Source organism: Lytechinus variegatus, chromosome 15 (genome assembly GCF_018143015.1).
Source record: "Lytechinus variegatus isolate NC3 chromosome 15, Lvar_3.0, whole genome shotgun sequence".
In the NCBI taxonomy this organism is placed as follows: domain Eukaryota; kingdom Metazoa; phylum Echinodermata; class Echinoidea; order Temnopleuroida; family Toxopneustidae; genus Lytechinus; species Lytechinus variegatus.
In genome coordinates, this window is record NC_054754.1 from 8,461,264 (window position 1) to 8,484,541 (window position 23,278).

At 38.4% G+C, this 23,278-nt stretch overlaps 1 protein-coding gene across 2 annotated transcripts in view; it reads right to left on the reverse strand.

Annotated features, from left to right (window-relative positions):
* LOC121428492 (pre-mRNA-splicing factor 38B-like) overlaps positions 1–19,612 on the reverse strand; it is a 29,273-nt gene extending 9,661 nt beyond the window's left edge. The window contains exons 1-4 of one of the 2 annotated variants that reach the window (XM_041625124.1): positions 19,538–19,612; positions 4,438–4,656; positions 2,062–2,130; positions 562–713 (exon numbers count right to left, since the gene is read on the reverse strand). In XM_041625124.1, coding sequence (XP_041481058.1) covers positions 562–713; positions 2,062–2,130; positions 4,438–4,596 — 380 coding nt within the window. In that variant the 5' untranslated portion in view covers positions 4,597–4,656; positions 19,538–19,612. Of the gene's footprint in view, positions 1–561; positions 714–2,061; positions 2,131–4,424; positions 4,657–19,537 lie in introns of those variants that run through there. The other variant, XM_041625125.1, reaches the window with a different exon arrangement.
* Between the last annotated feature and the right edge of the window lie 3,666 nt (positions 19,613–23,278).

The window sequence follows — 23,278 nt, forward strand, 5'->3', positions numbered from 1 at the left end:
AAATAATTGATCATATTGAGATAGAGGTCACATTTGAAAAATGGCTCAAACACATACCAATCATTCCTAAATTCAAGCATAACTGTAACAACCTGGGATGGTATTCTGAAAACTATTTTATCTTTGAACTTTTTATTTTTAGTGTTCAGAAAAGAGGGGCTCTTTTGGCTTTAACCTCACACAGTTTTTACATGTGTGCTAGTCCATGGGTGAATTTCTGTCAATTCAACCTATAAAAAAGTGCACATCAAAAATTTGTTATGACTTAAACAATACAGAAGATAAGATAAAACTTAAAATATTTTTCAGAATACTAGACCAGTGGGTGGTTTACAAAGAATTAAGTATGACTTAAGAGTCGCACTTAATCTTCCTGTTGCATGCTTTACGAAAGCTATCACTGCATAGGTAAGTAATGCTGAGAGGATGCGTGCTACTGCGTAATAATCAATAAGATTGTGCGTTACATATCATGCGCGTATCAGCATTTAGCATTATCTTAAGTCATACTTAACTCTTTGTGAAACACTCCCCAGTTTTATGAAACCAGCCCCTGCCTACCTAATGTAAAGGAATCCCAATGCCCTGATATACGGTGAATCTGAATGTGTTAGTAGACCATTCAGCTGCTTGCGAGTCAGTTTCAATGTATATAATTTGTAAAGGAGACAGTACGCTGAGGAAACAATGCCACCTGCTCCGACTCCACGCACCTAAGAAGTAAAAGGACAAAGTTTGAAAAGATTCATGCAATTATTGATATCTATATCCATGCTCAAATTTGTAATGACCGAGCATGCATATTTCGTGTATCAAAATTCATAACAATTATGGATATAATAATATAGGGTATTTATATTGCGCACATATCCACCTTGTTAGGTCCTCATGGTGCTCCTATATCACCCAGCAAAGCTAGGCATTAATAGCGCCCACAGCTTTTTAAGGAATTACTTCCTACCGGTACCCATTTACCTCACCTGGGTTGAGTGCAGCACATTGTGGATCAGTTTCTTGCTGAAGGAAATCACGCCATGGCTGGGATTCGAACCCACGACCCTCTGTTTCAAAGTCCGAAGACTAATCCACTGGGCCACAGCGCTCCACACCTTGTCTTAGTTGACAGATCTGCATTCATGTAATACATTTAATATGCCAAGGACACAATACCAACTTCTCCAATGTGAGGCTTGAACATAATAAAGATAAATACCAGGTGTGGTAATGATCTCAAAATGGGTTCACACAGAATCAAATGAAATTACCACCAAATTATTTGTATATGAGAATGAATAAAAAATATGCGCCAAATAGCTCTGGAAGAAAATTGCTGAGAAATGAGCAAAATAAGCACATAATTCCATCAAATATCGGATATTTTTTAAAGCAATATTGATACACTGTTCCACATATGCTTTGTTGTCTTAGTGATCATCAGAATTATCAGTTTTGAGCTAAGATTTCATGACTTTTAATACAAAGACAAGTTTACATTAATGAACCAGATCTAGATGTATGATATTTTGACAATTAACCTAAATCTAAAAGACCGCAAAATAATTGTTTGCTGCAACTACTGTCTTTTAACTTTAAAGAAGGCAAGAAGCATGTACATACAGCTACATCTGTAAATGTCCATTTAACAACTATTTTTCCTGCCTAAGTACAAGGAAACAGACAGGCAAAGTTTACATTTCCACAAAGAATCAATGTCTGAAAACAAGTTAAAAACCACTACACTATTTCTCTATTACTTTTCAGTCATTTGTTCTCAACCAATCAGATGCAAGGATTTTGGTAGCTTTTAACAGTACAGGTAAAGCTGTCGACCTTCGATTAGTCTGAATTTGACCAAGTCAAAACAATTTTGTTGAGGAGATTATGCAAAACATGTCTTACAATCTAAGTTGAACGTGAGTTGTACATGTAGTTCTGAGTCGAACAAATGTCCGTGCTCCCGAAAGGATTGACTGAGGCAAAGTAAATTGTAATCAGTGAATATCACTAGTACACACAAAAAAATTGTTTCATAAAATGCTCGTTAGATGTCAACTGACTTACCCCTCCACACATCCCAATCTGTCCTGACGTCTGCCTGCTACCTCGCTCCCAAGGTTCAAGATGAGAAACCTGATTAACAAAATTAAATATTATCCAAGAAAGATTACCGGTAATCATTTGACAATTAGTACTGGTGCAAAATTAAGCTAAGCTACTATACATGACAAATCCTTCCTTGTACTCACTAAGCTGGATATACATGTAGATACAATGGCCCATATTCTGAAGTCGGGTTTAACTTAAACTCAGGTTTAAAGTTGTGGTTTAAGTATGGGAAGCCAAAAGTATCAAAATTTTTATTAAGTTATATGTTTCTTATGTTTACTGTGCTCTTTCCTGATTCATCGATGGTGAAGACAATCATCTATTTATACGCCTTACACAATTATGAATGATTTGAGAGCCGAATGAGCTGAAAGTACGATATCTCTACTGTTAGTGATTATGTAACAATTGGCTGTCCATACTTAAACCACAACTTTAAACCTGAGTTTAAGTTAAACCTGACTTCAGAATACGGGCCAATGAACTATATTTTAAACTCTGGTTTAATTTATACTCTGGTCTTAACTTGTATATAAGTATGGATAGCCAATTTTGACAAAAATCTCGAACAGATCAAATTAAATCTATAACAGGCCATATTGGCACTAAATTGACTGCACTCAAATCATTCATAACTGTATAGCATAACATGCAATGTAAAAAGAATTTATACATTTTCTGCTTTCCACAAATTTAACAGAGTTGACTTTGGTCATAAAGTTAAACTGGGTGGTGTTTCACAAAGATTTAAGTATGAAAAAAAATTAAGAATGACTTACATGTATAATAGTCGCACTTAAATGCTGACGCATACATGATATTGCAACACAAAATTATGTATTCTTTTTAACGGCAAAGTAGAACTCATAATATGTACAAGAACTTGAAAAAAAATAATACTTTCCCCTTATGATGCCTTCAGAAATAATCCCAGCAAAATTCAGACTTTAACAAGAGTAGTTTGTCACTTGATGTCACAGGTGATTTTTAAGTAAACAAGTGGAATGCCTCTGGCCGTCTCACCTGCATCACGCGGTTCAATATAGCAGCAGTGCTGACTTTGAATACTACTCTAACTCGCACAAGATGTTCAGTGATACATGGTTACTCTTATGTCCACTTTTTATGAACTAGACCAATAAACTTACAGAGATATGATGGTTATTCACCAAAAAAACCCAACATGGCCAAAGTTCATTGACCTTACATGACCTTTGACCTTGATCATGTGACCTGAAACTCAAACAGGATATTCAGTGATAATTGATTACTCTTATGTACAAGTTTCATGAATCAGATCCATAAACTTTCAAAGTTATGATGGTAATTCAACAGATACACCCAATTCGGCCAAAGTTCATTGACCTTTGACCTTGGTCATGTGACCTGAAACGTGCACAGGATGTTCAGTGGTACTTGATTACTCTAATGTCCAAGTTTAATGAACTAGACCAATAAACTTTCAAAGTTATGATGGTAATTCAACAGATACCCCCGATTCGGCCAAAGTTCATTGACCCTAAATGACCTTTGACCTTAATCATGAGACCTGAAACTTGCACAAAATTTTCAGTGATGCTTGATTACTATTATGTCCAAGTTTCATGAATCAGATCTATAAACTTTCAAAGTTATGATGGGAATTCAACAGATATCCCCAATTCGGCCAAAGTTCATTGACCCTAAATGACCTTTGACCTTGGTCATGTGACGTGAAACTCATGCAGGATGTTCAGTGATACTTGATTAACCTTATGTCCAAGTTTCATGAACTAGGTCCATATATTTTCTAAGTTATGATGACATTTCAAAAACTTAACCACAGGTTAAGATTTCGATGTTGATTCCTCCAACATGGTCTAAGTTCATTGACCCTAAATGACCTTTGACCTTGGTCATGTGACATGAAACTCTAATAGGATGTTCAGTATTACTTGATTAACCTTATGGCCAAGTTTCATGAGCTAGGTCCATATACTTTCTAAGTTATGATGTCATTTCAAAAACTTAACCTCAGGTTAAGATTTGATGTTGACGCCGCCGCCGCCGCCGCCGTCGCCGCCGCCGTCGGAAAAGCGGCGCCTATAGTCTCACTTTGCTTCGCAGGTGAGACAATAAAAATAATGTCTATTTAAATTACAGGTATTCTGAATTTTTCTCTTCATTTTCATGGTTTTGTACACACAAAAGAGGGCACTACCGCCCCCCCCCCCCTTCCCCCAGTTTCCATGGTCAGCACTGTGCATCCATGGGCATCAACTTGAATTTGGTAGCAGGGGTACTTTAAAAGGAAAAAGATAGAAGATGATGGCACCTACCTCCACCCCTTACCTTGTAGTAAATCTCATCAATGACCTCATGGTATGTCTTGAGTTTAAAGAGATCATTCTTGAAGTACGGTGATGATTGGATATTTGTTAGAATCAGCGGGTTCAGGTTCATGGACTGCTGGTTCCCCCATTGGGGTAGTGTGTTGTTCTTTGGTGGCATGGTACACACTGTCGGGGAGTTCTATCAAGGGTTCAAGTCTCACTGGCTAGTCTGCTGATTCTGGAAAGGTAATAGATATGAGACATTGAAAGCTAGTTGAAGCAATAAGTCTTTAAATTCAGAATACAGTATTTTTTTACCATTCATATATTCAGGCATTGCCATTGGCAACAGAAGATCTCAAACCTGACAGTGCTTTCCCTAGCAACACATTGTATCACAATATTACAATGTTATACCTACAAAGTATGAGAAAGCTGATGAAAGATATAATTTTTCTTCTGTAATTGTACCCCTATGCCACATTGGCATTATTGCGTTTTGCTGAATTTCAGTTGACACAATTTACATTCCAATTTCATGAAATCACTTCAGGATCTGTGTATACATATATATGCATTTCAAATAAAACGAGCTGAAATCCACGATCTGAACATCTGCAATAGAGTAACACACTGCACCCTAAATTCTCAACCAAAACCATATACATCAATATACATGTATATGCGTCCTGTCACCCCGTCTTTTTATAATATTTTTCTTGTTTTTTTTAAATGAATTCATTGTTTAAAAATGAAATTAATATTGCAGAACTGTCGGATATGAAGTTGTATCCCTTTTACATGATTTAGGGCTAGATCTTTTTGAAGGAAAGTTCGCGGTACACGCACATGAATGGGACGCAATCCCTGTCTGCATGAAAAGCACACGTTAGTGAATGATTTTTACTCTCTAGGAGCATCCTGGCTACTAGGAGATCTACTTCGGACCTCAGTGAGACAAAATTTGGGTGGAAAAAATTACGCTCTTCTTGGTGTTGTTTCTTTATACTTCTGCAAAGCAAGTCTCCCATATTGGAGAGAGTCTGCAATATTGGCCATGTGCCTCTACTGGCAGGTGACAGGCTGATTTTTAAATTTGGAAAGACTTCCTTTGTCCCCTTCACTAATTAAAAAAAATACTTCTCCAAAACCCACTACTTTTGTTCTCTTTCTTTTTTTCCTTCTTACTTCCAATTGAAACTTGGATTCGAACCTCTTGTTGCAGAACAATGAATCTCCAGTCTGTCGCCCTACTCATGTCACTGAGCCAGAGATGCCAACTTTTGGAAATCAGAATTAGGAAGGATTTGCAACCGACACCAAATTATGTGCGCATAGCGCACATCTTGAGCGCGGAGCGCTCGACCCTTGCGGCCGGGGTCCAGCTCTGGGTTCCTAGATGCTCTCTGGTGCAATCTGACCCTTATTTTGGAGCATTTCACATGTTTTAAAAAAACATTGTTCCCACTTTCTAACATAAAAAATATAAAATACGCATTTTTACATGTAAAAAAAAAAGAGGGGACAATAGAAGAAAAGTACCCGTTCAACAATAATAATAATGAGAAATTATCAGCGATAGGCAGGTTATGTTCCACTATAAATCCAGTACAGAAAAGCTCAGTGCGGGTAACGTCTACCTGTAAAGATCTTGTCTTCGCAATGTCCGTATATCGTTTGCTCCCAGTGCTTCCGAATATCATCACGACCTCCGTGCTCAACTGAAATGTCCACACTGCAAATTGTGCAAAATGCATGGTAAATTCCTCTTTCCGAATACACAGGTACTAGAGACTGTATTCAGTCTTATCCCCCTGAGACCATTTCTTGGTCTTCTTTTGTTGATTTTCGGCCATTTCATGTCAACATCAACCCATCAACACGCCGAAATCACGCACCGATATTCCACCGCACGACTCAACAAATCCAGCGGCCGCGAGCGCACACGGCTCACGAAGCTAGCCGGGCCTACCGGCCTGGCGCACAGTGGGTTCCTGTTGGGCCTATCACATGCACCTGCTTTTCGCTGCTCCTTATTTGTCTTCCTTTCACACAGAATTTAGTAGCAGCGTGTTCAATACACACTGAGTGCATGCATGCAGAAAGTTTTATTGAACACGCACGACCACGATCTAATGAATATTCATCGGCGAGAGTGACGTAATTTTACGAGTGTCCTTTCAAACTTGGTTCTTAAGTGCCTACCGTTTGTTTACGGTATAACTTTGTTTACGGTTTTGCAAGCTAGCTGCATTCTAGGCGATCAGCATTATTTTCTTGCTCGTTCAATCCACTTTCATCATCATCTTGTCAAAAGATGGCGTACTCTACCAATAAGTATATACATGAGATGCAACGTGTTGATTTTTGTTACAATTTCCTATTATGCGCTGAAGACTTGAATCGAGAATGTTCGATAGGAAAAATTGCTTTTCGATTGTTGTTTGCATACTTTCCACCGCAGTATAAAGGATAACTAAGGACGGATTGAACGGTTGATATTTTGGAGGTAAGTGATAAAAACAGTTTTATAAATAATTCCTTTTTAAAATGAAGTTAAAATACAAATGTTCAATTGCAAGAGTCATAGTGGAGAAATATTGAAAAGTGTGGCGTGTTTTTTCCCTCACATTCGTGTGATGAATGAAAACGTCAAAGTCCACTATGAAATCACATGCGTTGTGCGAGGTTAGTATTACTAACCTGAACCTCGCATGTTGTGTGAGTGGATAGTAGGCCTACTATAATTTTTACTCCCAAACGCCTCCAGGCTAATCCCACCTTTGTCACTCGGAATATCCGATCAAGTTCATCGCCCCGAAGATCAGGTAGGTGGAGCGTAGTGTAGCAGTAGTGAAGTAAAAAGTGGAGCCTGCATGAACTTCGCCCGAGCCTAGTCTTGAGGACGCAATGATGATGATTTTTTTAAATATGTCATATATTTCTTCATCATTGACATCTTGACACTCTCTCCATAGTGCCTTCAGCGAACGACCAAAACAAAGATGGATTCCCCAAAAAAATCCATCCTTTTAAACCGAATTAAAGAGCATTCATTTAATTTTATTAATTCTTACACCTTCCTACGCCTAATGCGTAGGAAGGTTTTAAATATTACTATTTAAAAATGTAAAAAAATGAAGATTTCTTACCTAACTGATGCCGCGTAGGCCCCTCGTTCCACATGTAAACAACGGAAATACAATAGCGTCGACCCTTGAACCGCTTATGTATGACGTACTTCCGGAAAGCAATGCCGTCTTAACGAACAATTTAGAGATAAAAAATCTTATTTAACAAATATTAAAATTTATTTTGTGATCATAAATAATTTATATATATTGATATGAATTATTTCTGATCACAAAATAAATTTTAATATTTGTTAAATAAGATTTTTTATCTCTAAATTGTTCGTTAAGACGGCATTGCTTTCCGGAAGTACGTCATACATAAGCGGTTCAAGGGTCGACGCTATTGTATTTCCGTTGTTTACATGTGGAACGAGGGGTCTACGTGGCATCAGTTAGGTAAGAAATCTTCATTTTTTTACATTTTTAAATAGTAATATTTAAAACCTTCCTACGCATTAGGCGTAGGAAGGTGTAAGAATTAATAAAATTAAATGAATGCTCTTTAATTCGGTTTAAAAGGATGGATTTTTTGGGGGAATCCATCTTTGTTTTGGTCGTTCGGTGAAGGCACTATGACTATGGAGAGAGTGTCAAGACGTCAATGATGAAGAAATATATGACATATTTAAAAAAAATCATCATCATTGCGTCCTCAAGACTAGCCCGAGCCCACTCACACAGTGTACGAGGTTAGTATGTACTAACCTCGTACAATAGACCGTGTTTGACCCTGGATTTCGAAGTAGTCGGCAAACATCGCTTCATTGCTGAAGTAATATTTGCCGAAGCTCCTTCTCGCTACGCACCGGGGCTCTTGCCGGTAAGTAGCAAGAGTTTGTTGAATATAAAATAATAAAATAATAATCCGATAAAAAAAAGCACATTTTGCTTACCTCGGCCTCGAAAGTGACTTCGCTTGTCTCTTCCACGGAAATACAAGGAAGCCCGTTGGTGGCGCTAATAATTTCACAACCTTGATTCAGCTCCTCGGTAATTTTATAACTGTATCTAAATTCTTTGAATGCGCAATCCTCATGATTAATTTACTACAGTACCAGTCAGCAATCTTTGAGCATACGCGGACACGCGGCGAGCCATCCAACCCGGATGTGTGTCACACGCACGACTACACGAGAGCAGGTGCTACTATTTCTCTTCGCGTGTCATTTTGCTCTCGTGTCAATAGCGTGTTACACTCGGCGTCGATCTTTTGTGATCGAGCCATTCGTCATGGTCAAGTGACCAGAGTGTCATACGCGGTTTTTACACTCGACAAATCCGAACAAAAGAGGTCTAATTCGAGTTGCTTTTGCGTACAAGTAGATGTTAATGTATTGCGTTTTGATAGTAAACGCTATGCGATCGAGGTGGACAGGGAGGCACCGGCCGCGCCGCTGCTCTTGCTGCGCCATGCGGCACGAAGACGGAGAGCACCTGCGCTGCATGCACACTTCCACCTGATCCACTGGCACGGCGCTCCCGGTTACTGGCCCGGTTCTCCGGCGTGCGACAGCTTGTGGTTGGCTTTGCGTGCTTGATCATGCTCCGGTCAAGCAAAAGCAATTCAGAATTTAAATGTGAATGAAGGAATTAACAGGAGCCTACATCAAGAGAACATAAGATCTAGGATTTTACTCACATTGTTCTCCCGTTCCTCACCGGTCCCTCAATGACCCAAACAATCCAAGATTCATATGTACAATGTGTATGTTTGTGATTTTTTTTTCTAGTGTCAAGGCCCGTAATAATACGGTTTCGGAGATATTATGCATGATGATTTATTATTCATTACTATTGTTCATATTGTCATTGTTGATATATACTAGTATCATTTGTTTTAATAATCTGAATTCCTCTCTCTATTATTTTGAGGATTTGTCTTTTTCCCTTCTTTTTTTAAATGACCATACAATTTTTTGTGATTTTTAGTGATTTTTTTGCATGGTCAGCTTCCCAACTTTTGGCTCAGCCCCCCCCCCCCTTCCCACTTTGAATACCGGTCCGCGGCCCCTGATGAGTGTGGATAAGGATGATGATGTCGATGCCGTATTAATAACGATGATATGAGTGATGGTTATGATAATGATTATGTGGCCATTGGCGGCGAGGAAGCCAAACAATTCAGGGGGGGGGGGGGGCACCAAAAATTTTTGACAAGCAAGCAAAAAAAAAATTATCAACCCAAAATTTTAGGGGGAACACAGGAAACAAAATTGACAAGCAAAAAACAAATTATCAACTAAAAATTTAGGCTTCTGCCGCCTGTGCATGTGGCAATAATGAGTATGACAAGGCGATGATGGAGGATGGGCATGTAAATTAAAGACATGTTTTTATCTTTACACAATTATACTCTATCATCTGTAAAAAAGGGATTTGTTATGATGGATACTGATGACAGCATCGGAATAAGTAGGCCTACAATTTTTTTTTAAGTGGTAAGGTTCACCACAGTGGCGTACGCAGGATTTTTGAAAGGGTGGGGGCCCAGCTGAATGAAATGTTGACGAGCAAAAAAAAGTCTACACCACAAATTTTACGTTTCGTACCCAACACAAATTTGACAAGCACTTTTTTCCGACTTTTCTTCAGGGGAGGGGGGGGGTGGGAATAAAAAACTTTGGCGGGGGGGGGGGGGGGTGAACACCTGTACCCCCCTTCTGCGTACGCCGCTGATCCACCATTATGGTCTGTTGTCAGTTTCCATTCAATATTTTACTTACAACGTAATATGATGTACCCCGCTATATATGAAATATTTTATTACAGATGAATTCTCTTGATCATCATTATTTTTTAAATAAAGTACGACCATACAAATTGATCACGATAATGGCATTGAATGATGATAATGATAGTAATGGTGGTGATGATTATGATAATCTTATAAACGATGACAATTTCATGATGAGGATGGTGTGACCGTAATGATTGTGGTGATAAGGACGATGATGTTGATCCCGTGTTGATAACAACGATAATTACAGAGATGGATATAATGATGAAATGTGGCGATAGTGAATATGACATGGCTTTAGGCGGTGCTGCACCATCCCGAGTTTGCTCAATCTCGAGATTTTAGCCCGATCAGCCCTCTTCGCGATTAATCTCGAGATTCAAGAAACCCCGTCTCCACCATCGCACGAAGAGCGATTCTTGCTCGAGCGAGGCAACAAGCCCGATATTCCGAGCATGCGCACTTTCGATCTTGGAGTTTCAACGGCCCGCGCTCTTGAATAACTTCCCGCGATATGCAATCAAGTCCATGTACTCTTTCGCCGAATTCGACCGTTGTTATGCAACAATCCTCTCAGCTCAGCCGCGCTATAATTATAAGCGAGTGAAGTATTCTTCGTTTAATATGATGGCGGACTCCGAGGCAACGACAGAGGGGGAGAGAGAGAGAGGGGAGGAAAGAAATGCTATTTGCTCACATTTTGCGAAGGAATAAGACGACAATGCTGTCAGTATTGTTATTGACTATGACCATCGTCGATAATGAGCGCCTCCCCCATCGGTCTGGTCTCTCCCAAAATCCATTCACGGGGGGCTTGACACCATCGTTGCTGATTGGGGAATTGATGAACGCTATGATAAAGTTGACTTTCGCATATGCGTTCGGTATAATCGCTGTTTATGTTTTTACCAAGGCGGAAATGGAACGCGAATTGCATTATGGACTGAAGGTCATGAATAAATTAACCCGAGTCCAAACCCGAGTGCGTCTGCACCTACGAATTAGCGCGATAATTCGTAAATAGCGCGCTATTTTGCAAATAAACCCAAGTTGACTTGGGATTGCAATCTCGAGATTAATCCTACGAACTAGCGCGATAATTGCGTCTGCATTACAAACAATCTCGAGATTTTTCAGATCGGGATAATTTGCCGGATCAGAAATAGCGCGCTAATTTGAAAACTCGGGATGGTGCAGACGGCCCTATTGATGGAGAATGGGCATGTAAAAAGAAATTTAAAAAAAATGTTTACAAGAATATAATATCAGCGGTAATAAAGGATTTGTTGAGATTGGTGTGATTCATTCTGATTACATCATCGGAATAAATAGCCTAATTTAATTTTTAAAAAGTGGTAAGGTTTTTGAGTGTTTCTCATCAAGAAAAACTAAAAGCTAAGACTTGAAGAGGTTCCACATGTGAATTATCATCCATGACGCTGACAGAGCTGCAACCCTCCTCAGTTTGTGCGAGGCTCGATCCCTGGACATCGTGATTAACGTATCTGATATCAACCAAAGATAATTCGCGTTGTTTGTGACTATTGGATACCATACCACATAGGAGCATGAATGTCTTCGCTCAGGTAAGATTTTCTTGTTTCAGATGAAATACCGAAATTGCAAAGTGAGAAGAGTGAACAATGGGCCAGGCCATACGGGGAGGGGTGGAGTTTCCAGGGCAGGGGGATCAATTCAAAATTTGATTGTGAATAATGGGTACGTGATATAATGATGTTATGATGCAGGGGCCGCGGTATCGGGGGGGGGCTGGGGGCTTCAGCCCCCTTGTTTTTACAAAACCATGTACAAAAACGTAAAAATTACCACTGTGAGTGTGACGTGATTTTTTGCAGGGTAAGCCTCCCCCCCCTTAAAACCATTCCATGGCCCCTGTGTTGTGATGCTGGTAATTCTAATGATAATGAGGGGTATGATGATGAATTTTTATGATGTGGGTTGTGACGATGACGGTAATATATTCTTTTTTAAGACCATGAACTTCGGCGACGCGGGGGCCTACAATGTATAAGGCTAGAGTATAGATTCGAATTCGTCATGATAAAAAATAGGTGGTTTGCCTGTTTTCATTCAATGTTCATCACAATAAACAGAATATGTTTTGACAATGAGAAATTAACTATAATGTAGGTGATAAAAAACGGATAACATTAAGTCACTACCAGTACTCGAGCCTCGCCTTCTAATTGTCTATAGAAGCAGAGCTAACCAGGCCAGGGAACTAAAGCAGAGCCTGGCTGATGTAGCTAGTGTCGAAAGACCATGCATGTAGTATGTACCGGTATCGTGTGGTACGCAGATAAAATTACTCATTCGGATATTTGTAATTCCATGCAAATTATTTACGATTTGAAGCCAGTCTTAAAGTAGTACAATACAATCGGCAATATGCACAATGCACAGATTTGTAATAAGTATCAACTTAAATAAATGACGGGTTATCCCTTTCTTTGCAGAACTCTCTAACTAACGTTGACCTGCTCCCAAATAATGCGATACTATGGTATGGTATTCGCAAATTTCCAATAAAAAATATATGCAGGAGAGTCATACAGTGAGCCATAAGATAAAGGCAAATGGACTTATATTGACGTTCAGATTTTTTTCAATACAAAGTAGAGGCAAAAATGAAACAAAGGAATTTGTTTAAAAAGATAGGGAACTATGAAGCCATAAGATGAAACTTTTAGAAAGGAGTTGAGTCGAGATTGGGCAATGGGAATGGTAGAATGATAACTACCAGTACTCAAACAAAATTATTTTAAATGAACCGACAAAGCAATCATGGCATAAATTCCTTGCATAATGGGGGACGCCCCCCCCCCCTCAAAAAAAAATCCAAGCAGGTCAAGATAATGTTATCACCCCCTTCGGGCTGGAGCTACGCCACTGGGGCAAATGATAATTTGGTACTAAAAAATAAAAGGGGCATAACTACCCCTAGAACCTTCTATTAACTTGTAAGCTATTTGATTTGTTCACGAACATGATTGCGTATTATACGGCTTCATATTAATTCTCGTCATTGGATGGAAGATGGGTTATTGGGTGGGAACGGAATTTGTTTTTATTTACCTGAACGTTTTCATAGATTTTTATTTCTTTTTTCTCACCTCTCCCGCGAGCCCTCCCGTTGTTCATCTTTCTTCCTCCTGCAATTTGTTCTTACTCTTATCTGATCATTAACTATCCTCTTCCTCTGCTTTATGACCTTTTTTTATTGCGTCCCCTTTCTGTTTTACCTACAAAAATTAGGAGTTAGGCCTGCACACCAGAACAAAAGTTTATTCTTATTTTAAAGTTTACCCTGACAAAAGTTTAGTGCGAAGTAGTAAAAATATAAAAATATTGCCGACGGTTTGATGAAAAAAATCATCAGAGAATAAAATTCATTAGAATTTCGATTTGATTAGTGACATGTGCTAGAATGCTTTCCTAAATATTGAATAGCAAAAAATAAATGAAATGTTTTTCTAAGAAAAATGAAATGCTTTTTTCCCGAGCATCCCGGCTGAGCATTCAGTATATCAGTAGACAAATCATAAATTTTATACCCGTTCGTAAAAAGGAAACCAAAAGGAGTCATCATTAAAAAGTTACTTCACTTACTAATATGCATCCTTTATAACATGTACATAACATAATGGGGAAGCTGCTCGATTACGACGTCACAAATCAAAAGATTAAAATTCTAATGACTTTCTTAATATTCATTTGATTTTCCTCAAACCTTCGCCTTTTTTATTATTATTTTTCTGCTATTTTCACAGCAAATCTTTCTTCGGGTTGAACTTCCCCTTCAAAATGGAGACTTGATCAACACTTGTAATGAAATAGGAAATGATCAAATACTTTCAAAATTGAGGCATTTCAAAAATTGTTTTAAGATTTGATGGGAACGAGACGGCACTCTAACATTTCATATCATTTGAGAACTTAGATGGTACGTCATAACAAGCTGCAGATTTATTGTATGGTCCCCCCTCCGTAACACTTTACAACTGTTCCGCGGCCCCAGTACAACTTTATGATTTTGGTCGTTATCGATGGTCTTATCATACGTATATACAATACAAACCTTCAGTACTTGAGAGTTGCATGTGTTCTACTCTAATTATCATTTTCATTAGAAGTAGTATTATATTATAATTTATTGCATTTCATTATACAGCCTGGTAAAAGCTTTTTACAAATCGAAAGCTTGACCAAGATTATGATTTAAATAATATTCCTTGGCATCAACAACACGTGACCGACATTGCTATTATAAGCTCACAGACATGTTTCTTTCATCATAATTCTTACATACGTATGAATATGTTAAGGTAGTTTGCAAAATTCTCAGCTTTGGGTCATTGCATGCTGCATATTCGATTTTTGTTGTATCCTGGCTTTGTATAACGTACCTGGCCTTGGCAAGTACAGTACATGCCCAAATCGTCAAGCATTACTGATATCCAGTTTGTCGAATATCAGGCATTAATCACAACCCATCGTCATAATCTCTATGTCGTACATCATTTCTTGTGTATTTATTGAATCAACTAAATCACGATAGAAAAAAATCAAGTACAAGTAAAATAAACAATATCCCCCAAAGAATGTATGTTATATGCAGACAACCCTTATTTCTACAGAGAAAATTTACTTTTTTTCTTGACGTCACCACCATATCAAGTTCATAACATAAGAAAACAATCTTATTATCGTCATCATCACATCACTACCATTATCCTCATCCTCGATCATTCCGTTTTCTCAAATGCTGACTGTTCGTGATTGGACAATGGGCCGGGGGGGGGGGGGGGTCATCGCTGAATAAAACATCAAAAGACTCCGTGGCGTAACTTCGGTTGCAACAGATTCTTCCTATTGTCAGCTGTTAGCGGTAATTCACACCTTCATCCATTGTTCACAAAACGTGCGAGACGATGTAATTAATTATCCCCATTCAAGTCGCTACAGCTTGGGGCGTTCAATTCAAAGCTTCTGCTGTTATAAAAAGGATATTAAGAGTTAGTATCTTTCCTAAATGAATGCTCAAGTGCATTGGGGTCTTTATACAATAAAACACATCTTGAACAATATCAATTAGAAGCAGCTCAGATCCTCATGGAGGCTGATTATTATCCAAGCACAGACACACTGACACTTCAAAATAGAGTGAAGAATTAATGCTTACAATAAATATTTATGTTTAACTCCGATTAACTCGTTACCCATTGGCCGACACCATGCACAGTGCAAGTGAAGCATCGGAAAATTGACGTTTTTTTATTTTTTTTTATATGAAAATACCTTTGAACTTGGGGTCCAATTCACAAAATCATTTCCCCTAAAAAGGGGAAGGAAAGACCGAGAATGAAAAAGCAAAAAAGAGGAAGTGCGTATATGTAGGCAAAAAAAAAAATATGTATGAATGACCGGCCGAGAATGAAAACCCAAAGGGAGAAGGTAGGAAATAATATGAATGTAAACCAGAGAGAGAACGTTGGAGATATATAATAATGTATGAAAGACAGAATGAAAAGGAAAAGAGAGGATTAAGGTAGGATAAAAAGAGGTCGAGAATGGAAAACCGAGGAGAGGAGGATAAGAGAAATATGAAAGATCGACTATAAACCAATGAGAGAAGGTGGAATGATTTATGAAAGACGGGGGGGGGGGGCACTTCCATTCACGAGTGGATACCATGCGCGACCATGGGGTCTCGAAAAGTACCCTAAATACGTAATTTCCATATTCTGAAACCTTACCCTTAACGAGTATTGGAAACAAAATGATACTCTTGGCAAATGTTCTCTGAAATGAACCCCTAAACAAGTACAGGAATGTTTTATTGTTACGAGTCATTCGGTCGTCGGCTTTACCTTATTTGGTTTAGTACGACCCACCTTCTACACCTCGCGCAAATCGGACTCTAAACACGAAGTGTTGGGGCAAAAAGGACATCCTTTATAAAACATTTTAATTTTGTTTTAAAATCCCCGCAGATTCGACGCTAAACACGTAATTTTCCTAGCGAAATAGATACCCTTTTTTCATTATTTTTGTGTTTTTGACACCCTAATCACGTTACGTACGTAACGTGCCCTATCATGAAAAAGACATCCTTTTTACGTGTTTTTTGGTCGCGCATGGTATCCACTCCTCAATGTAAGTGGCCCCCCGGGATGAAAGACCGAGAATAAAAAAGCAAAGAGAGAAGGTACATGTAAGAGAAATAAAATAAATACAGAAAAAAATTGGGAATTAAAAAGCGAAGAGAGGTAGGAGGAAAAGAAAGATCGAATATGGAAAACAAAGAGGTAAATTAGGAGAAATAAAATAAGAGTGTGAAAGACCAAGAATGAAAAGCAAAGTGGAGCCAGGCTGTGAGAATGAAAAAGCAAATAGAGGGGGTTGAAAATGGAAGATCGAGGATGAATAACAAAATTTAAGTGAAGGTAATTCAGAGATATAAAAAAAATGTAAAGCCGACTGACCGAGAATGAAAAAGCAAAGAGAGGAGGCAGGAGAAAAAAAGAAAGATCGAATATGGAAAAGCAAAGAGGTATAGGTAGTAGAAATAAAATTTGGTGTGAAGGGGGCTGAAACTGTTAAGACCGGCCGCGCCCCCTCCCTCGGCTCCCCTTGTCCCCCCTTGTCTGCTTTAGCTGGATATACATGTATATTGCAGATGAATTCCATCATTTTAATCACCCCCCCCCCCCCGAAGATAATGAAAATGGAAGATTTTCTTTACTTATGTGAATGTAATGTTTGGTTTAAAAACGTAAACCTATTAAATCAGAGCCTAGTTAGAAGGGCGGTAGGCAGACGGGTGAGGAGTGTTGGTTGAATGAGGTCAGAGGCGATATCAGTAATGCATGTAAAGGCGAACCACGAAAAAATCAATTCCATTCAAATTTAAGTTTGAAATTCCGAATTATCATCAATTTAAAATACATTGTAATAATCAAAAGAAACACAATATAATGCACACAAACAATTAATATATCAAATATATAACAGCATAAGCTTATGAAATGTAATACATTTTGAATTTGGCAAGATAAATGATGAGATCAATTCAGGATCAATTTTATTTTTACAAAACTTAAAGGTTACGTGAATAACAATGAATAAACAGAAAACAGAGATATGGCATTGCAATCAACTTTTCTTGTGGTTGAATCGATTGTACATGTCGGCCAAAGTTTTTATTTTTAAGTATAATATATTGATGTTTGATTATTAAGCCATACAATTAATTTAAGAACAGAGTTCAATAAAAGGTGTAACTTAAACACACTGGAAGTTTTAAAGGTACATGTATCTTACCTCAATATAGAGATTGTAATAAAAATCAATTCAACAAATGTATGTAATGGATTGTAAATCAGTACATGTAGATGCCTTATTGATACAAACTCTGTAAGATCGCCGAGGAACCCGGCGCAGCTAGCTAGCTAAGGACAAAAAAAAAACTACTCCGATATGCGATCCAGACACAAGTGAAATCTTGGATTTATCAGTCCATATGACATACATTACATAAATACTGTACAGGTATAGCCGAGGCACAAGTCATGTCTCGTGAAGACGAAATTATAAAGCAGTGCAGAACTCTACACAATATACATTCTGTAGGTGCACTGGGAATAGTTTGTAAGTAGATTTATTCAATTCTGGGTGGATTATCATAAATATTCACGCAGCTACGACCGGGCGGTTAACAGTTACCGTATCAGCGGAGCGGAGCAGCCATGCCAGTCGCCGCGCACCGCTAGCGCGGCCCGTATCATGCGGCGGACCGTGCTCCGCTTCATGCTCGAGAGCGGAATCGAGCGGTTCATCTGCTGTGCGACATAACATGATATCATTCGCGCGGAGTGTCATTTTTACACTTGACACTCGGCTAGAGCGAGCGGACACACAAGCGCCGACCGAGTGTCAGTTCTACACTTGTCACTCTGTAAACAATGGACGCACCTCTCGTGTCAAAAATCAGAACACTCGAATACATGGCAGAGTGTGCTCTAGCGTGACATTGGCGTGTCAATACGCTGCGACGGCCGGAAATGGCTCGCCGCGTGACCGAGTGTACTCAAAGATTGCTGACTGGTACTGTAATTATGGGCACCAATTAATGAAATGCCTTCAAAAAACATAATTAATGATTATTATTGGTGATGATAACACTCATTTGCATTAATTTAAAAAGATGACTGATAAAAAAAAAATGAAAATAATATACGTGCCTGGAAAGAAACCAGCAGTACAAGCTTTGACGAACGTCAATAATACGTATACGGTGTACCAAAGTCTATACAATGAAAAGATTGGACACTTCACGGACTTTGCGTAATGCCTTGCGTCGATATGCGTGTAAAATAGTGTAGGTGCCTATTCTTTCCCTTGTCGTGTCTTTGATATGAATATAAATCGCGCGCCCTCTTCAGGAGAAAATTGATATCAACGCTGACTGATTTCTATCTCCGTAAAATCTTCACTAAAGATCAAGAAAATATACATATTTTTAGAAAGAAACTTCAAGGAGAAGTCACGGAAGGATCTAAATGATTCGGTAAGTGTCATAGCAGGATGTGGAATGTTTATTTAAACATAATATTTTATGTGGGCAAAAGCCCACTGTATTTTCGAAGTGTAGTGGTGTGTCGCGTGCGTATGACTGATAATCCTTCACTCGCGAGACGATATGAACCCATGCCCATGGGTGGCCCGAGCCTAGCCCTAGAAAGGCTAGATCCAATTAATTTAAATAAATCTCACGATTCTAATTTTTAAAAAAGTTTGGCTTTTTTCTCTATTATACAAATTGAGTATACAAGCCACAGTATTAACCAAAAGTTTGGGGGAATTAAAAGGAAATTCATTTTAATCTTTAATTTCAATTCCGGGGGCGCATGGCAGAGACACCTTCGTATCACAGGATTGTGAATGACCCCATTGGATATGCGTGCATAAAAATTGCGTGTGATGGTAAAAGCAACAGCCTTCTGTGTGCACATTTGCGTGCAGTGACGATAGAAAAGGGAAACCAATCAACCGGCAATCAACATGATCAAGACGAGACGTGTAACGAGAAGCGTTCAGTTATAACTGAATTATGGTTCCCTTTTTCTTAATCTAGATTCCTACAATGTCTTCTTCTGCAAATTTTAACACTACTAACAGAGATAGTTAATAAATAAAGTACTTTTCGGCAGGCTTTTCTGTCTTACCTTCGCAATCGTCGCCCGTTCGATATCGGATATGAACATATTAATTACCGTTGAGGGCGCCATAGCTTGGTGCTTTCCAGAGTTATCAATACTAGTAGACTATTGATAACTCTGGTGCTTTCTAATACAAGAACACAGTGCGTATAAAAAAAAGGTCAACACTGTGAAAAGCCCCTACTGGGAATTAAAAAATATACAACACCTGGGTATTTTTTCACATTTCATCTTGGGTTTGGGTTTCATCTATCTAATGAAAGTAAAAGTTTTGACAGAATCATACACTTGAGTGAGCACTGTCCATTTTTGTAAAAGTTCGCAGAAATCTGTTTGCGCAGAAATACTCGTTTTCACGTTGTGTCAATAAGGGCGAAATTAAACTTACCCTGCAAAACATTTCTCATACATTTCCCTGCACTTTTAGTCAATAAAACGGATACATTCAAGCATTTTGTAACAATTTTGCCACCCAAATTGCCACCCAAAGCACAACCTTTACCCTTTTTGTGCCAGCTGAATCTCAGGACATAACCGAATCTGAACAAAAGATTTTATCAGACATATCTCCAGCATTTTTTAGTTTTTATCATTTAAAGTGGGTTTACATTTTCTTTTTCATTTAATACTTGTTCCTCCACACTTATCCCAAGCTTAAAAATAATTAACAAATTAAAAATGAAGCCTAAGCCACTTCATGTAAATCACAGCTCAGTGTAAAGCAAATATAGTCACGATGGCCTCGGTGTGTGGGGGAGTGGGGTGGCCCGGGGCCCCGGGGGGCCACTTCCATTCACGAGTGGATACCATGCGCGACCATGGGTTCTCGAAAAGCACCCTAAACACGTAATTTCCATATTCTGAAAATGCACCCCTTAACAAGTATTGGCGTGTGAAACCCTACCCTTAACAAGTACTGGAAACAAAACGATACTCTTAGCAAATATTCCCCTAAATGAACCCCTAAACAAGTACAATAAACCCCTAAACACGTAATTTCCATATTCTGAAAATGCACCCCTTAACAACTATTGGCGTGTGAAACCCTACCCTTAACAAGTATTGGAAACAGAACGATACTCTTAGCAAATTATATATTCCCCTAAATGAACCCCTAAACAAGTACAGGAATGTTTTATTGTTACAGGTCCTTTGGATCGGTCGTCGGCTTAACCAAAAAGTGTATCTATTTCGCTAGGAAAATTACGTGTTTAGGTTCGAATTTGCGGGGATGATACAAAAAAATAAAATGTTTTATAAAGGATGTCCCTTTTTCCACAACACTTCGTGTTTAGAGTCCATTTTGCGCGAGGTGTAGAAGGTGAGATCGTATTAAACCAAATAAGGTAAAGCCGGTTACACTTCGTAATTCCGAAGCTTCGTAATTCCGAAGGTTCTTTATTCCGAAGGTTCGTAATTCCGAAACACGTAAATTGCCTATACCTCGATGTTCGTTAATCCGAAAACGAAAAAGGGTTCGTTAATCCGAACATTTGTGGCGTAATTCCGACGATTCGTTATTCCGAAGGTTCGATAATCCGAAAACGAAATAAGGTTCGTTGTTCCGAAGGTTCGTTAATCCGAAAACGAAATAAGGTTCGTTGTTCCGAAGGTTCGTTAATCCGAAAACGAAATAAGGTTCGTTAATCCGAAAACAAAATAAGGTTCGTTAATCCGAAAAATGAAAACCGGGAAAGCAGAGTCATAGCCGGGAGTCATAGGCAAGGGGAGGGGGGCGGGGGACACTGTTGCCGTTCAATTATCATATGAGGATGGGAAGGCAAGGGCGGCCGAACGAATTTTCGTTGGGGGTAAAGCCAAAAAATGAAACTCATACGTCAAAATGGGCACTTTGGTGATATTTTCACCTTAAGATTATCATCTGCTTGAAGTCATTGTGTGTTTGATAGGGATTAAGTAGAGAAAAACTTTCTTGAAGTGACTTCTTATTATGGCAAAATGTATATTTATATGAGCGAGCGGCTTGGTAAAACAAATTCAAAGGTGAAGTTGTATAACGTTTTTTGTGGTCAATTATTCTTAAAATGGCATTATTGCGAGGTGTTGCGAGCGTGAATCACAAGCTAAAACTTTCAAGTTAGGTTATTTAAATAAAAAATGAAAATTAGTTTTTAAAAATCCGAGCAGATTTCTGCTGTCATTAAAAAGGTGTGCATCTAACTAAAGAATTAACACGAGCGCAAAACGCAAGCTTAAACATACTGACCAGAAAAGGAACCTGTTAAAAAAAGCATTTAGTGACCTCTTTAGGATGCATATTTCACCAATCGAATGAGAGTGCGAAGCGCAAGCTGAAATTTTTCAATATTCCAGCCTGAAAACTTAACTTGTATACTTTAAAAAGAGTATTTTATTTCGAAAAAACATGAAAAACGGCATATTTATTTTTGAAAAAGGAACTTTCCCATTTTAAAAAAATATTAATTCCCCTGATTTTTATTTCATTTTTGATGCCCCCTGCCTCCCTCCCGGCGGATCCAACTTTCGTCATATAGAGGGGGGGCAATTTGTTTTAGCCATATTTTCCTTGATCGGCAGTTTAAAGTTGATTTTTTTTTGTTTCTTTGAAAGGGTAGTCCTAACAGTCAATAATTAGCTTTAAAATAAAGTAAATATGTAATAACATGATAAACCCTTTTTAAATAATGCGAGAGCGAGCTATATATTTTTGTTAATATGATGGGCAATATGTTTGTGATCTTCAAAGCGAGATGCCTATGTAACTAAATTTAGATAATAACTGCTAGCAAGAAGCGCGAACAGAATTGTTAAATATATAAGCTCTGACCTGATCTAAAGGGGACATTTTAAGAAATTTTTGCAGGTAGCCATGAAGACGATGCGTGTTTTAACCAATTGCGGCGGAACGTTTTTTTTTGGGGGGGGTGCAGAGCAAAAAAAGGGGCCAATAGGGGCAATTTGGTGCAAACGGATATTTTCACCATTAGATTATCATCTGTGTAAAGAGGTTGTGTGTTTTGTAGTAACTAAATTGAGCACAATTTTTTAAATGATCACTAAAGTTATATATTTACGTTTCATTTCTGCGAGCGTAGAGAGCAAGCGGTTTGGGGGAAAAAGTCAAATCTGAAGATGTCAATTCACCTTTTTGGTCAATTACTGTTAAAAGGGCATCCTTGTGAGATGTTGCGAGCGAATCACGTGCTCAAACTTTTGGAAATTTCATGTGGGCCTAGAATGATAATATTGATATAGATATCATTTACCCAGGGAAGCCACTTCAGTTCTGAAAACTATTCTCCCAGCTATTATTATTTTTTTTACAAGAATGCTTAGAACACGTAGAATGTCCAGTTTTCAGGTTGGAAAATCGGAAAAATTTGGCTCACGTTTCTTGCCCGCATCAATTATATTTTATTGAGCAACTCATTCTATTCCTGGTTACAAAAAAGAAGTATGAAATGTCCAGTTTTCAGGTTGGAATATCACAAATTTTAAGCTTGCGGTTCGCGCTCTCATTATTTAGTTCGTGAGATATACATTCTATTCATGAGTCACTAACTGCAGTCCTTAAAAGATTTCTTTCTGAAGCCTGTTGCATAAAACTTTTTACCTGAGAAAACTGTGGTAAAAACTGAAAACTAAGGTTAGTCTGATTTCCGCCATTGACTTTAGCACAGGGCAAAAACTCCTGTAAAAACAACCTGAGTTTTTTCAGGTAAAAAGTTTCATGCAACGGGCCCCAGGTCAGTATATAAACAAATT